General features: G+C 42.3%; 1 protein-coding gene across 4 annotated transcripts in view; it reads right to left on the bottom strand.

The window, feature by feature from the left end:
* The window catches only part of LOC140491621 (flotillin-2), a 97,878-nt gene that overhangs the window by 11,826 nt on the left and 69,788 nt on the right, over positions 1 to 16,264 (bottom strand). For all 4 annotated transcript variants that reach the window (XM_072590071.1, XM_072590070.1, XM_072590072.1 and 1 more), the window contains 4 exons: positions 14,916 to 15,039; positions 11,826 to 11,944; positions 3,171 to 3,284; positions 302 to 421 (listed from right to left, as the gene is read on the bottom strand). In XM_072590071.1, the coding sequence (XP_072446172.1) occupies positions 302 to 421; positions 3,171 to 3,284; positions 11,826 to 11,944; positions 14,916 to 15,039 (477 nt within the window). The remainder of the gene's footprint in view (positions 1 to 301; positions 422 to 3,170; positions 3,285 to 11,825; positions 11,945 to 14,915; positions 15,040 to 16,264) is intronic.

Below are 16,264 nucleotides of genomic sequence, written 5' to 3'. Positions count from 1 at the left end.
GGAGTCTACAAGATGTTACCTTCTAAAAAGGCCCTCAAAGTTCATATATCATATCTACTGCACTGCCCTGACTTCACCTACTTTGTTCAAAAAGAGTAGATAAAAATTGGTTAACCAAGGCATAACTATATTACTGAACGGGGGAGCAGGCGTGAGGGACTGACCATCACTTCCTGCTTCTTGCTCACATACTCATGTTAAGAATTAATAATTTCAGTTTCCAAGGGGCTCCCTGGGTTCGCGTTGAGTTATTGAACTTGTCAATGAGTGAGAGTAGTTGGTCCTGACAGAAGGCACTTACTTTTATATTTATCTCCTGATTAAAGGCTGCCTTCTGCATTTCAAATGCTCGCTTGGAGTCAGCCATCATGGTGTCAGCACTGTACTTAACATCCATCGCTTCCTTCTTGCACTCAGCCTCCTGTGGGATTTTTATTGGATGGGGGGGGGGGGGGGGGGGGGGAGAAGAGAGAAAAACAGAGAGCATGGAGAAAAATAAACAAAAGACTAATGAGGATTTGCTGCTCCACAATGAATCAAACCTTAAAAAGTGAATGAATTCACAACACAAATGCATGATTCAGGAATTCACCCTGGAGCTCCCCTAAAGATTTGCCGCATATATTCATGTAAAGGTTAAAATCCTTGGACATTTTTAAAAAATGTTTATGGGGTAAACTATTATATGGATACTACTTTCGAGGGGCTGAAATTGATGCTACTACAGCCCAAAATACCATATCGGTAGCAGAAGCCTGCCTTCTGCTGATTTCTGATTACACACTGGTGAAACCGTAATAGCTTATCTTCGAGTTCAGCAGGCAGCTTTGGTACAATCTTCATTCTCTGCACCGTCCAGCCCTTGCCTTAGAATCAAAAATTCCATCCTTCTTTGATTCGCGCCAAATTAGTGTGAATTATACATCAAGACACATATCAGCACAGAAAACAATTCATTCCCTCATCATTACATTTACATACAGGATAATACCTTGCCTCAAATGTTCATCTGTTAAGAACTAGGGTCGACATTTACATGAGACGTATGGAAAATTCTAGACTTTTTGGACAAAAATAAGTGCTCAACTTATACTAGAGTGTACAGAGGAACCTAGATTACCCAAGCGAGGTGGGTGGGTACTATTTAATTCTGATAACTGATTTCCTCTGGGTTTGAAGTTTTCTGTGAAGTCTGCTCAGGAGACTAAGCAAAAGCACACAACGTTTTGACAAGTTCTCCCTTTGCTCTGTACAGGACAATGTTGGAGAGATTATCTGAGGGGTTTAGAGTACATCCCTGTCTAGTGTGTGGGGAAAGTGTGGGTTGAGAGAGAGAGAGCGTGAGTGAGAGAGCGAGCAACCAGGGTTCAGTCATTTAGAGACGGTGCCTGGACTGTCCAGGACTGTTCTCGACAGCATTTCAGTGAGCTGGGTTCGTTTTTAATCAGTCCAGCTGTAAACAAAAGACACAATCAGACTTGAAACAGCTCTGTGACGTAATGTTTCTATCAGGGCCTTGAGATCCCCTTCGGATAATCTGATAATCAGATAATTGATATTTGGATAATTGAGGTTCCTCTGTACACTATTTTTGTTGGACACTGAACACGAAGAGATCTCAGCTACAACGCTGTGTCAACTAGGAGTTGGCTACTCTAGGCAAGCAAATGGAACAGGAGGTGAATCAGCATTCCCACAGCCAGAGATTATCTGGGAATCTCATGAGGAGGACAACAGAGCTCAGCTGTAACAGCCCCTTCTGATTGCACCTCCCTCAACATTTGCCCTTGAAAAACTGTTCATAACATACTACCACACAGCTGTATTTTGGAAAGCCATTGGCCAGGATTCCCCAGATGAAGATTAACCTCCAGGTGACAGCAAAAAATGTTCTCATATCCTCTAATAAAAGCAAATTACTGCAATTGAGAGAGATCTGAAGTAAAAACTGAAAATGTTGCAGACTCAATGTCTGGAGGTGTTGGTGGTGAAAGCAACAGAGGGAACATTATAAGCCCCACGACCTTTCTTCACAGTAGATCCAAAGAAGAGTCATATCAACCTCAAACATTAACTTTATCTTTCCCCACAGATGCTGCTAGGCGTGCTGCTGATTCCTTCCAGTTTGTTCTGTTCTTATTTCTCATGTACTTGGTGCACTCACCAGTCAAGGAAGGGGAAGTGGTTATTTCATCAGCAGAGTGAATTCAACTGGTAATGATGATCCTGTCCCCTTTTCAACTGGCTGTAGCAAAGTACAACATCTGGAACATGAACCAATGATAGTGTGGGGCAAGTCATTGGTATGGTCATGTGAAATCTCCAGGAACACACTCAGGGTTGACAATGTTAATGTAATAAGCAGTTAAGGTTGCATGGGAAACAGTTAGTTAGCATCACCGTATGTAATGGCAGGAACAGCTGGAACTAAGGGAAAGAGAACTGTTAGACTGGTAGAATCGATAAGCTGGTAGAGCCAGTTCTAAGGAGATACCACTGAATCTGAAACGTTAACTCTGATTTCTCTCCACAGATGCTGCCAGATCTGTTGAGCTTTCCCAGCAACTTCTATTGTTGTTAGAGTCAATAAACTTTCTTTTTGCAGGAAATAAGTCTCTTATTTTCTGTTTGATCAACCAAGTTCGAATCGTTTGGCAGGTCACACTTACTAAGATACTGTGGTTGGCTGGAGCTACATAACAGGTAAACACCTTGAGGTGGTGATGTGGAAAGGGAACAGTGGCAGAAAAGATGTGGGAGCAAAAATGTAAGCTGAGGCCAGAGGTGAATCTGGGAAACTCAGGTTACAGACATCACTAAACCATGAGAGACTATTTGTGGACATATGTTTAATGAGCTCACAAGGGAAAATCTTTGTTGAAAGCAACTTATAACCAGACATTTTCCCTTGATCACAAATACCACACAGCTCAGTTGTTTTGCATTTGGCAATTTACTACAGGAGATTCTCCAGATTACTGATTAAAAATAAACATAAATTAAATCGGATTTCTAAACAGTTCATTGCAAAGTGTGTGGCTTTTCTCACTAACGTGAGTAAGTTAGATATCTGTGTTTTTCCACATCCAGTCACACTTATACTGCTGGTATGATCAAACTCAAATGGCATACAATTCCTTGCCATTTTACAGTTTGAGAATCATGCTTACCCGTATTCCAGCATCTCTCTCAGCTTCTGCCACTCCTATCTCTGCGTCACGTTGCACTATCGCTGTCTGTGATTTCCCCAGTGAGCTGAGATATTCCACTTTGTCATAAACATCCTGTTAAAAAAAAAGAGGCACTCAGGTAACAGAAGGTCACCAGTATCCTGAATAGCCATCAAGAGGAATAAATGCTTCATTGCAAGAGTACCAGCGTTGACCAAGCTGACAATCAAATCCAACTCGAAAGTGGAGTGACTGTATTACAAAATTGAAGTGAATGTGATGACACATCAAACGAATGTTACATTTCAGTGTTTCATTCTGGGAGAGCCATTTAGAACAGTCGCACTCTCTTGTTTGCTTCACAGAATGGTCACAGGATGGTCTTCAAACAAATGAATAATAACCAGCTCTGATGGACAGTCAGTGACCTGAAACAACATCTCAGTTTCCCTTTTGCATGAACGTTACGTGACCTTTCGAGGATTTCTGTTTTGAGCCTTTTGGACTTGTTATTTTACATCAAGTGGATATCCAGTGACTCTGGTGAACATGTTGGTAAAAGGCTCATGAAACACTGGGAACAGACCTACAGAACATGATTCTGCAGAAATAATTGTGTTCTGGTGTTTTACTTCATTTAAACATTTAATTTAATTTTTTTCTTCAGCCTACATTCCATCCACTCCATTCAATTCAATTCAATTCATTCCTCTTTAAAAATGACTTGCACTTACATAGCCCTTTTCATACCCACTGGATATCTCAAGGTATTTTATTGCCAATTAAATACACTTGAAATACAGTTGCTATTGCAATCTAAGAAACATGGCAATGAGATTATGTACTGGAAGCTCCTGCATGCATCAGCTTTATTAATGATTACATCACATATTTTGGAAATATTGAGGAGTGAACTTTGGCCAGAACAACTCCCCTGTTCTTCTCCCTGAACATAGCCAGGGAACTTCAGCATTTCCCTCAGAATGGCGATGGGACCTTGGTTTAACTTCTCAAATGAAGGATAAACTCTCCAACGGTGCAGTGCACTGTTAATGCTGAGGTCCCATGACTTTAGCACAGGGTTTTCCCCAAAGTGGGGCTCAGAACCCAGTGTGGGTTAGCAAGCTGTAGATTTTGGGGTCACAGCATCAGAACCACAATGGTTTCTGTGGATTTGGCCGAAGTTACAAAAGCCATGCTCCTGCTCTATCAGGGCCCCCTGGCTCTGCTCTCAGAGGAAAGGTGAAAACTTGCAAACCTCAAAATGGGGTGACAATCAGGAAAACATTTGGGAAGCACTGACTTAATACCCAAGACTGCACTACCAATTGAGCAATAGCTAACAAAAAGAGTCATTCTTTGATTCACTTTTAAAACACAGTTTACATTCTTCAGATAATACTCTGCACAAACTTCTGCCGTGTTGATTCTCTGCTCATTCAATAAAGACCATAAGATATAGGAGCACAACAAGGCCATTCAGTCCATTGATTCTGCACCACCATTCAGTCATGGCTGATACATTTCTTAACTCCAATCTCCTGCCATCTCCCTGTTACCCTTGATCCCTTTACTAACCAGGAAACTATCCATCTGTGTTTTAAAACTACTCAATGACTTTGCCCCCACAGCCCTCTGCAGCAATGAATTCCACAGAATCCACACCCTCTGCCTGAAGGGACTCCTCCTCACCTCAGTTCCTCACCACTACCTTCACTTGGAGGCTGTGCCCCTGGGTGTTAGTCCCTCCTACTTGTGGAAACACTCGGTCATGGCCTGACAGTATTCAACGTTTCAATCGGACTCCCCAATCCTTCTCAACTCCATCGAGTCAGGGCAGAGTCCTCAACTGCTCCTCACATGACAAGCCCTTCATCTCCTGGATCGTTCCTGTAAACCTCCACTAGACTCTGGGGGGGACACAGCGCGAGAGAGAGAGAGACACACACACACACACACACACACACACACACACACACAGAGTGTGAGCGCGAGAGCGCACAAACCAGTGAGGACAAAATAAGTTGGGGGCTAATTTAAAATGACCTGGGGAGTCAGAAAAGGATTTGATATTGAACCCAGACTATTTGAGACTCTGGTTTGAAATCAGGCAAGGGGTGTTCAAAATCAGCAAAAAAATACAAATTGGCAAATGACTGAACATTCCCCATATGGAGAATTCAGAGGAATTTAAAGAATGTCATTATTTAAAAGCCAGATGAAATAACTAAGGAGAGTCTTGAACAAGGAAAGTGACTGGTCATTTTCTGGATGATACCCAGTGATGACAATTTCACTGGCGAACCTTTTACTTTGAGTTAGTGATGCTTCACAGGGCATGCTCATGAAACATGAAAAAACGTTTTGATGACCACTGTAACTGCAAAGATTCTGCCAGTTACTGTCTACTAGCTCACATTGTAAATTCTGTGCACTAAATGGAAATTCCATCAGACAGTAAGCCAGCACCTTCCAAATTGTTTCCATTCCTCAGACTTGGGTTAATGCACTAACTCAAGTAGCCTGTGGCCCTCAGAATTACAGCACTGTTTCTGCACCAGAGTTTCAGGAACTCATTTAGATTTCAGGTCAGAACGGCTCAAGTTAAATCATCCCAGGATTTCACAAGCTCAGTTCAGTGATAAGGAACAGAGTCAGCCTGTCGGACTCCCACCTTCACACCATCATGACTGGGGGGGGGTTCAAACTTCACTTCACGATTTTTGTAAAATGACAAAGGTGCTGCCCCTTGTCAGGTGATGATGAGGCAGTGCTCCGAAAGCTTGTGATTTCAAATAAACCTGACGGACTATAACCTGGTGTCATGTGACTGACTTTATAAACTCACTTACTGCCTGCATCGATGTTTTACCCAGGAAAATAAACACCGTCATTGCTGATTCCAATCTGAGAAAGCACCGTTACAAAGATCAGTTCTTCTGAAGTGAAACATGAAAAATGCACATTTCTTCTTAAATAAGAAAACAGGTCATCAGAGGGTTAAGGTAATACATACTCATCACAGTTTGTAAACGCAAGCACAGCGAATACTCCATCGGGTCTTAAAATATAAACCAAAACCTCTCCTCACATTCTTAACATGGTTCTAAAACCTCAGTCTAAAAATAACACAGCTCTAGAGACTTATATACAGCTGAATGATGACATGCTTTTAATATCACAAGTTCCATAGAAAGGGGAGTCATTGAACAGATCAAGGTTGAAAAAATGACCTCCTGCTATAGAATGTTATGGTTCACTGAATACTCCAGGACACACAATACCCACATTGAAGATTTGTCTTAAAGGTTCCCTCCACAGGTGGAAGATTCTGCTGAAACAAGGACTGCAGTTGGTGCCTGTGATTTTTCTTTCTGGAAAATCTGACTGGGTATTCCCATGGGCACCATTTTTAAAAAGATCTTCTTAGATGTGCTTAAGGGAAGCTAGGTAAACACAACAGGGAGGCAGGAATTGGAGGCTAAGCTGATTGCTTTCATAAAGAGGCATAGGAACTTTCATATGTGGACCTATACACTGGTACAGGCCAGTTGTGCAGGACGTATACAAGTGCTGAAACACAACCATTCTAGACAATGCACATTACAGTTCCCATAGATCAATCAACAGCACAGACACAGAGACCATAAAATATCTCGGGTTCAATTGAAAGAGTGCAAGCAGTTAGCTGATCTAGCTGATGGGAACCAAACTCTAAACCCAGCCTCAGGTTTTTGGGGTGTTGAAAGGTGTCCACCAATGGGCCTGACAGTACTCTGGGTGGCTGTTTGAACAAACTCAGCTGTGATGCCTCCTGTGTTTATTTAGCTCACTGACAATACATCGAGTGTACCTTGATGTACACTTCATCTCGGAACGGAATGAGCACTGCACTATTACAGATGCTATCATTACAGCGGGACATTGAACTGATGCTCCATCTGGTCTTCTCAGAAGGAGGAATGATTCTACATTGCTAACTGAAGCTCATCAGATGAATGTTCTAGTCAATATTCCTCAAGAAACATCAGCAACACAGAATACTGGTTGCAGTCAGACCTGGCACATGAGATTATGGCTGTGGTCAGTCACCTCATCCCGAGGACACTTTAACAGTTCCTCAGGGTAGTGTCCTGGCACAAACATTTAAAGCTGCTTCATCAATATCCTTCCCTCATCATAAAAGGTCAGAAGTGAGGATGTTTGCTGATGACTACACAATGTTCAGCACCATTCAAAAATATTCAGATAATGCAGAACTCCATGTCCAAATAAATACAGCAAGACCTGAACAGCTTTGGGCTGCTAGGTGCTAAGTAACACACTCATAACACAAGTGCTCAGGCAATGACCATCGCCAACGTGACAGTATCTAGCCATCGCCCCTTAATATTCAACGGCATTATCATCACTGAATCCCCCAGTAGCAACATCCTGGAGGCCACCATTGATTGGAAACTCAAATGGATTTGCCACATAAACACACTGACTACAAGAAAAGGTCAGAGGCTGGGAATACTGCAGTGAGTAACTCACTTCCTGACTCCCCAAAGTCTATTCACCATCTACAAGGCACAAGTCAGGAGTGTGTTGGAATACTCCCTATTTGCCTGGATGGGTGCAGCTCCAACAGTACTCAAAGCAGCTTGACACCATCCAGGAGCGAAGCTTTCTCTACTGAGCAAGGACTTCCATTAAACAAAGCAACCAACTTGACTATACCACGTATAGTCAGAGTCCTACAGCACGAAGACAGGCCCTTTGGTGAGTTTTGAGAAGATTTGGAGCTCAGGTTGAGGTTTTGGATGCAAGTTTGCTCGCTGAGCTGGAAGGTCTTCAGACGTTTCGTCACCATACGCAGTAACAGTATCAGTGAGCCTCTGGTGAAGCGCTGGTGTGATGACCCACTTTCTATTTGTGTGTTTAGGATTCCGTATACAAACTTAGAGAGATTCAAGATGGTGATGTAATTTCCTTTTTTTCTCAGGGGGTGGTAAATGGGATCTAAGTCAATGTGTTTGTTGATAGAGTTCTGGTTGCAATGCCATGCTTCTAGGAATTCTTGTGCATGTCCCTGTTTGGCTTGTCCTATGATGGATATGTTTCCCAGTCAAAATAGTGTACTTCCTTATCTGTATGTAAGGATACTAGTAATAGTGGATCATGTCTTTTTGTGGAAATTACAAAATTACCTCGCAAGAACTGAATAAAACACTACATTGGACAAACAGGCAGAAAACTAACCACCAGGAAACATGAACATCAACTAGCCACAAAATGACATGACCCTCTCTCACTAGCATCCTTACATCCAGATGAAGGAGGACACCACTTTGACTGGATCAACATCTTAGGACAAGCCAAACAGAAACATGCACGGGAATTTCTAGAAGCATGGCATTCCAACTAGAACTCTATCAACAAACACATTGACTTGGACCCAACTTACCACCCTCTGAGAAAAAGAACAGTAAACAGGCTTGATTTGTGTTTCAAAGGATTTGAAAATAAAAAATCCATGCTGTAGGACTCTATGACTATATGTGGCACGGTCAAGTTGGTTGCTTTGACTGCACTAACCTAAACAAGACTTTAAAGTTCTGAACCACCTACATCTCTTTTTCCTTTCTTTTGGCTTCTCCCATTTTGCTTGGTGTTGCTGATTGATGATCTCCCTTCACCGCCTCCCATCAGTCACCTATTCCTCAACCAGTCTCGGTACAAGTTTCTTTTCACTTCCACTTGGTCTTAAGTCTTTCTCTTCTCCATTCTTCACCCCCAACACATTCCTCATCTCACAGAAGACCATTATTTCAAACCCTTCCCAGCAACTTGTTTTGATGCTCTCCCTGTCTTCACTGACTTCCTGATGTGCTGACTCTTGATTGCACCTTTACTAAATCACTCCACAAATCCAGCTCAACCTCTGCATCATACTGCTATCTATTTGTTGCCCCTCTCTTCTTGAATCTAAGCTTGTATACGACACAAAAAAAAAGTCTCAAATCTTTTGTAGGTTCTGGCGCCGAGTTTCAGTGAGACTTTTCCATCATGTAAGACTTCAGCCAGAGTAATCCAGTATTTGATTGTTTTTCTGTATTCCCACCACCTCCTGCCACCAGTGTTGCCAGTTACTTGAAGCTAGAAGTTACTTGTCTCCAGATCGTCACCAAACATTTCACATCCATACGCTGACGGTCTTCCTTTGGCTCAAACAGATTGTCCATGGAGTGGGTCTTTGGTCCTCACTATTTGGTCTTGCAGCACTTTTGGCCAGCTCTCTAGATGTTCAGTCCTGTGCTCATCATCTCAGATGGCCAAATATCACCTGCAGGCATTATTGGCCATGACACTTGCTGACCTACTTGCTCAATTGGAACATGCATGGCAATCAGAAACAGGCAGTGATTCAGCACTAATCCTTGGTGCAATCCAAACCAGTCACACCCTGTAAAAGTGATACCTGCAGCTACCCATGAACACCGGAAGTTAAGCTAGCTCTCTTCCTTTTGAGACGTGAAGAGATAATGCAGACAACTCCAAGGAGAAAGCAGCTGAATGCAGAAGTCACAAGGTATGTTTAAACATGGCCTGTGCAGTTGCACCCACCCCATCCCACCCACACTGCTTGTCCCTCACTCCAAATGTTTGTTACCTAGCAGCCAGAAAGGTAGGAAGGCCATTCACTCTCAAAAGCTCTGCTAGCACCAGTCTCCTGTAATGGAGCACATTGAGAGAGAATCAAAATTACTGCCTGAATCCACTAACAAGCTCTGTGGAAACTGCTCATCTGCATTCACCATCTTTCCGTGCAATTGGCAGATTCAAATCAATAGCACAGAGTGGGGGAAAGCTCTGGTATTTAAACGCAAACATCCAACAGTTTACTCTTGTAAAAGATCAACACAGATGAATTTAAAAATAAAAATCAGCTTTTATCAGAACAATTTTAAGCAGAGGTATAGAAACTATTAAAAGCCAAAATGTTAATACGATGCTAATCTTTATCTCAAGAGGTTCCAATACAAGAGGATGCAAGTCATGATGCAGTTATAAAAAACTGTTGGAGGGTTTGGGCACTACACCTCAGAAAAGTGGCCTTCAAGGATGGTACAGTGTAGATTCACCAGGATGACACATGGAGCAAAGGGGTAAAATAGGACCATTAGGCAATCGTTCTGCCTCATGAACCTCTTCTACCCTTCCAGACTAACCATCTGCCTCAACATCTGTACTACTGATTGAGTGTTATATTATTTCAGCATGGACTGGTTGGACTGAAGGGTCTATTTCCGTGCTGTATGACTATGACTTGTTTGGGTGGGTGCAGCTCCAACAACACTCAAGAAGCTTGACACCATCCAGGACAAAGCAACCTGTTTGATTAGCACCACTTCCACTAACATCCCCACCGACGCTCAGTAGCAGCAGGGTGTACCATCTACAAGATGCACTCCAGAAATTCACCAAAGATCCTCAGACAGCACCTTCCAAACCCATGCCCCACCTTCCAAACCCATGCCCACTTCCATCTAGAAGAGAGGGGCAACAGATACATGGGAACACCACCCCTTGCAAGTTCCCCTCCAAGCCACTCACCATCCTGACTTGGAAATATATCACTGTTCTTTTAAATGTCATGGGTCAAAATCCTGGAATTCTCTCCCTAATGGCATGGTGCTGTACAAAGAGCACGTGGATTTTAACAGTTCAAGGCAGCCGACCTGTATTATTCCCATATCCCATGATGTCATTAGTAACTAACTATGCATCCATCTCTGTCTTGAACTTATTGAATGACTGATCTTCCACAGCCCTTTTGGGGAGAGAATTTCAAAGATTCACAGATTTTGGCTGAAGATGTTCCTCCTCATCTCAGTCCTAAATCCCTATCCTTAGATGGTGACTCCTGGTTCTGGACGTCCCAGTCATTGGAACATCCTTCCTACATCTACCCTGTCTAGGCTTGTATTGCAATGAAGATGAGACATCATGAGGTGATCAAGATGGTTAAAGGATTTGATTGGGTCCACAAAGAAAACTTTCTGGAGGGAAGTGCAGAAAAGGGCTAGAAACTCCAAGCTGAGCTAGGTTTTTCAAGGATAATGTCTCTGAGCACTGCCTCACACAAAAAGGGGCGTGAAAATCTAAAACTCTACCACAAAACAATGATGAGACTGGGGAAGGGGGAAATTAAAAAATCAATTGAAAATTTTGCAATCGAGATGGACAGATTTTCATTGGACAAGGTTACAAGGGGACACAGATCCAAAATGGATAGAAGTCAAGATACAGCTACAATCTAACCGAGGGGCTCATCGACTACATCACGTTTCCATGGACCCACACCAAACAGAAGTCCCAAATCCCCTAATATATAGGGAATGAATAATATGCTTATTCCACATATCTCTGTCACCATTTTTTCATCAACCTGTTCAGAGATGTTATTGCACATCTCTGGAGCAGGTGGGACTTGAACCCAGGGCTACTGGCTCAGAGGTGGGGACACTACCACTGGGCCACAAGAGCCCTCAACTTTGTCAGCTCTTTGCATACAGGGAAAATTTTACATTCATTAAAAGGAAACAGCAGGTGAAAGAGAAAGTGGCTGCAGATAATTCTGTATTTGAGATGTGTTGCGTTATTTTTCACCTTGATAGTGAAGCTGAGGATCTCGATTCCCATGCGGCCGACATCAGGAGCAGCCACTTCACGCACTAGCTGGGCAAACTGGTCCCGGTCCTGATAGATGGCTTCGACAGTCAGCGTCCCTATGGAACAAGAGTTGGGGGTGGGGGGGTTAATCAGGTTAATTCACTAACATATCAGAATATTTGCAAACAATTCACCTGGAGGCAGGAGGTACAGAGGAAACTAAAGTTCAGTCTGCAACTTTGTCAGGGATTGAAGAAATATCAAAAAATGGATAAAATAATAAATTCTAACAACAGACTTAAAACCATGACTAAATAAAAACAAACTGTTATATGCTTTTTATAACATTTGAAGATGTATCTTTACAGCCAAGGGTACAGCAAACATACCACACCGCATTGATTTTCTGCCTTGATTTTATGCCAAAGTCCTGGAGTGGGGCTTGAACCTAGATAAGGAATGTGGGCAGTGCAGGACTGAAGCAGACCCTTCCCTGCTCAGTTACTGCCAATTGTATCAGGTGATGAGACATCACCCAGACGTCTCTGCAATTCTCAGCAACCCAATGAGTAACCAGAGCAGAGCGCCAGCCATGGAGTCCTCTAGGCTTTCAGCGATAACAAAATATCCAGCTTTAAATTTGTTCTAGTGAAACAGACATGACATCCCTCAAGCCATCTCTCCACTCCAAATAACCATAAAAACCCATCTGCATAACAAGCACCAATTTGACATATTATTCAGAACAAGGATGAAGTCTGACCTAATCCTATTGTAACAGAGACAGGAATTAAATATTCTTTCAGTTATCTGATTTGCCCCACTAACCAAGATTGTCAACTAAATTAGCTTGGATATGGTTTCTGGAATGCAGAAACATGGGGAGTGCAAGTTTAAACCAGTCAAGCAATTAGTTAATGTATAAACACATGAAAAACGAGGACTCGGCAGAAACTGAATTTGTTGGATTTGGAATTTGAATAAAGGTCAAAGGAAAAGCAAGACAAAGTAATTTCTCTCAGTTGTGGCTTAGAAGGTTGCATACTTTCTCTAATCCAGAAGGTTACGGGTTCAAATCCCATTCATGACTTAGAGGACAAATTTCAGGCAGGCACATTTATTGCCCTGTTAAAGGAGTGCCACTTTGTTGGTGGTCTGGTCTCAGTTGAAGCATCACTGAGGCCATGCCTGCACGGGCAGCTCTTCAAAACATGGTTCAAGTCTGAAGAACAGCAAATGCTCCCTGGTGCCTTTAAACCAATATTTATCCCTCATCCAAAAACAGCTCGTCTGTTCATTGTGGGATTCTGCTATAAGCAAATTGGCTGCTGCAATTTATGCATTACAACAGTTCAAACGACTTCACTGTTTTTAAAGTATTTTGGAATGGGCTGAAATTGTGAAAAATACTTTATAACAATGGAAGAGATGATCAGAAAAATGAGAAATACGTTACCAAAGTTAGTATTATTAATTCTGTTGAGGTGGAAACATATTTTAAAGTGAGGAATTAATGGTTGAGATGTTTTATTATTAATATCTGTTGGACATATGATCCACAGCTGACCTTTGAATTTAATTTAAAATCCATTCTTTCACTGCTTGCAGAGAGGAGTTTTTTTTGTAAGTTTATTGACATGTGAACCCTGACCCCACAAGGTTGATGTCTGTGGTATGCAAATCCAGTGCTGAGAGAACTCTGCACTATTTCAGAAAATTGGCCACTACAACCCTGCAGGCAGTGACATTTTGCCCAAGGACTACTAGCATTTTGATAGATGAAGGGAGTGTCTTTTAGCTGGGACATCAGTCAAGATCACATTGAATGGTGGTGCAAGTTTCAAGGTCCAAACAGACTACTCCTGTAACTAATTCCACGTTTCTACGTAACTGCTCACTGCAAGGAAACTAACTCTGAGTGTAAAGGTAAAGATTCTGTAGTGCCAGAGGACCATAGAACCGCTCTCTCATCAGCAAGAGACATCTGGTGGTGGCTTAATCAGAGGGTCAACTCACCTCCGGTGAGGTTGAGAATGTGGGACCTACATGGTGACCTCAGTCAGGAGGTGACAACTGAACTAACCAATCCCCAAGGTGATGGGCATAACTAAGCTGGAACAAAGCAAATTCATTGCAATATCTAGTGAAGGACACAAGTGTGGACAAGAAAGTGTATCTTCACATGATCACTGGTTTCTCAAACCCTTGCGTAACCAAGATTGTAATGTAGGGAAATATGTCAACCACTTTACACACTAAAACTCCCACAGTGAGAGATAACGAGCAGATAACGTTCTGTGGTATTGACTGAGGGATATATATTGCCCAGGTGGCGGGGGAAAGTCCCCTGTTCTTTTAAAAAAACACCATGGGATCTTTTACATTCACATGAGCAGGCAAATGGATTCTTAGATTATGCCTGCATCTGAAAGACAGTACCATCAGAACAGCACAGCCTCAGTACTGTGCCAGACCAAGCCTCACCTTTCATGTTTGAGCCCTGTACTGGAACTTGAACTCAGATCTTTGATACGCTGAGATGAGAGTGCTAGCAACTAAACCACAACTGACAAATTAGAGATTGAAATCGGAGATATAGTGTGAAGTTAGATCAACTTTAAAGTCCACGTACATCCAAATATGTGAAACATGGCTCTGACAATGCAGTTGTTGGTACAACCCATTCACCTACAGCTGCACCCCCAAACCCCGTTTCCCCAACTGAGGCATGGACTGGAGTAGTGGGAAGATGTGGTCAAACACAGGGAAGTATGTACTCAGTGTTACACTTTTGTAAAGTAAAGAATCTTTAAAAAAACCAAGTTGGGAAAGGAGCAGGGCCTGACTGTGAGAAGGAACATGCAAGCAGCCTTAGTCTCTATAGAGTGCTCTTTAAGAGGAAACAGTCTCTTTAAGTAATGACACACCAGCCAATGCTTACTAATCACACTGACACCTATGCAGAGTCTATAAATGATACGGGCTGCATTGCTTATGACATGGACAAATCCCCTTATTTTCAGGGTGGAGGTAGAGAGGAGCAGGCTTGTGGCAAGAAAATTTAACAAACTCGGGTCCATCAATTACCCAGAATCGCTCGGAGGTGTCCTTCGAGGGTTTGTAACACCACACTCTTGGTCTCCTGTACACTTTTCCCCAGGAACTGTTCACACGCCACAGCTAACAGATCCTTATCAGTCATTACCTTCACCTGCATATAGATAGGGAACAGAATATCAGCTAACAGCACATGACATGCTGCTACATAACACTCTTAATACTTTAAGGCTATTAACAGAAGCAGGTATTAAAACTTAGAATTAAAATAAGACAACAGCTCTGTAATACTTTCTAGAGATTACTAAAAGCAGGTGTAAAAGTTGAAGGATTTCATCAGGAATGCAAATTAGCACAGCAAGAAAAAAAGCAAAGCATATCCAATTTAAATAAAAATCACACTGATGCATAAAGCTACAAAACAGTATCACACCCTGTAACATTAACTTGGCAACAAGGAAATTGAAAGTAACTTAAAAATAGATTACTCATTCTGACCACTTCATAGACTGAATATTCAGATTTGTCCATCACCTCAGTGAATTTCCATTTGTGGGTGTTGCTAAATTAAGATGTTGCAGGGTGCTGAGGCAAAACACTTTTTCACAAACAATTGCTGATTACAACTTAACTGTAACGGTGACCATAACTGGCTCAGATGGAGATCTCAGCAGCACATGCATTTGTGTGAATCACACCAACACTCTGACTACTGCAAAGCAAGTCCAAAACGACTTAGCGTGGCATGCAACTTTATCAGTCAAGGTGTAATTGGCAAAATAACTTGGGGGAAAAAAAACAAGACATGGATTTGACAACAAGGTGGGAGGGGAAGAGTCGCATGTGGAAAGGCCGGAGAAGTCCAAGGAATGATAGAATTACGAGCATGGGAGTGTGTGGGAAGTGCCCTATTTGTTCAGTACTGTTGTGGTGACAGAAACACAGATCATTTAATTTCAAAGGGTGACTTTCTAAGGAAAGGCAATGCCATACAGATATACCTTTTCAATAAGCCATGATCAAACAGCAATAAATTACTTGCAGATCAGAGTCGTAATCAATTACAGTGAAGCTCAAGCCAGTAGTCTGATATTTCCCCCTCTAACTTCAGGTCACTTTACTGTTACTGAACACGTGGGGTTAAATCAGTCACGATCCTTCTCCGGTCTGGAAGCTGACAGCATGAAGCTTTTATTTTCAGTCAGGTCCTACAACCAGAGGGTATGAGGTGCAACCAAAAGAGAAATGACTTTTACACCAAAACAAATTGCAGGTTGACCCAGAGGGACATCCATGAAGGATGAGCAGTCAGCCTGATGGTCACCAACCAAACTTGGCTACTGCTGCCGCCAATTCAAATCAGAGAAATCACAAAGCAC

Source organism: Chiloscyllium punctatum, chromosome 19 (assembly GCF_047496795.1).
Source record: "Chiloscyllium punctatum isolate Juve2018m chromosome 19, sChiPun1.3, whole genome shotgun sequence".
Classification (NCBI taxonomy): Eukaryota; Metazoa; Chordata; class Chondrichthyes; order Orectolobiformes; family Hemiscylliidae; genus Chiloscyllium; species Chiloscyllium punctatum.
The sequence above is the reverse complement of the archived record's forward strand: the minus strand, read 5'-3'. Positions and strand labels throughout refer to the sequence as shown.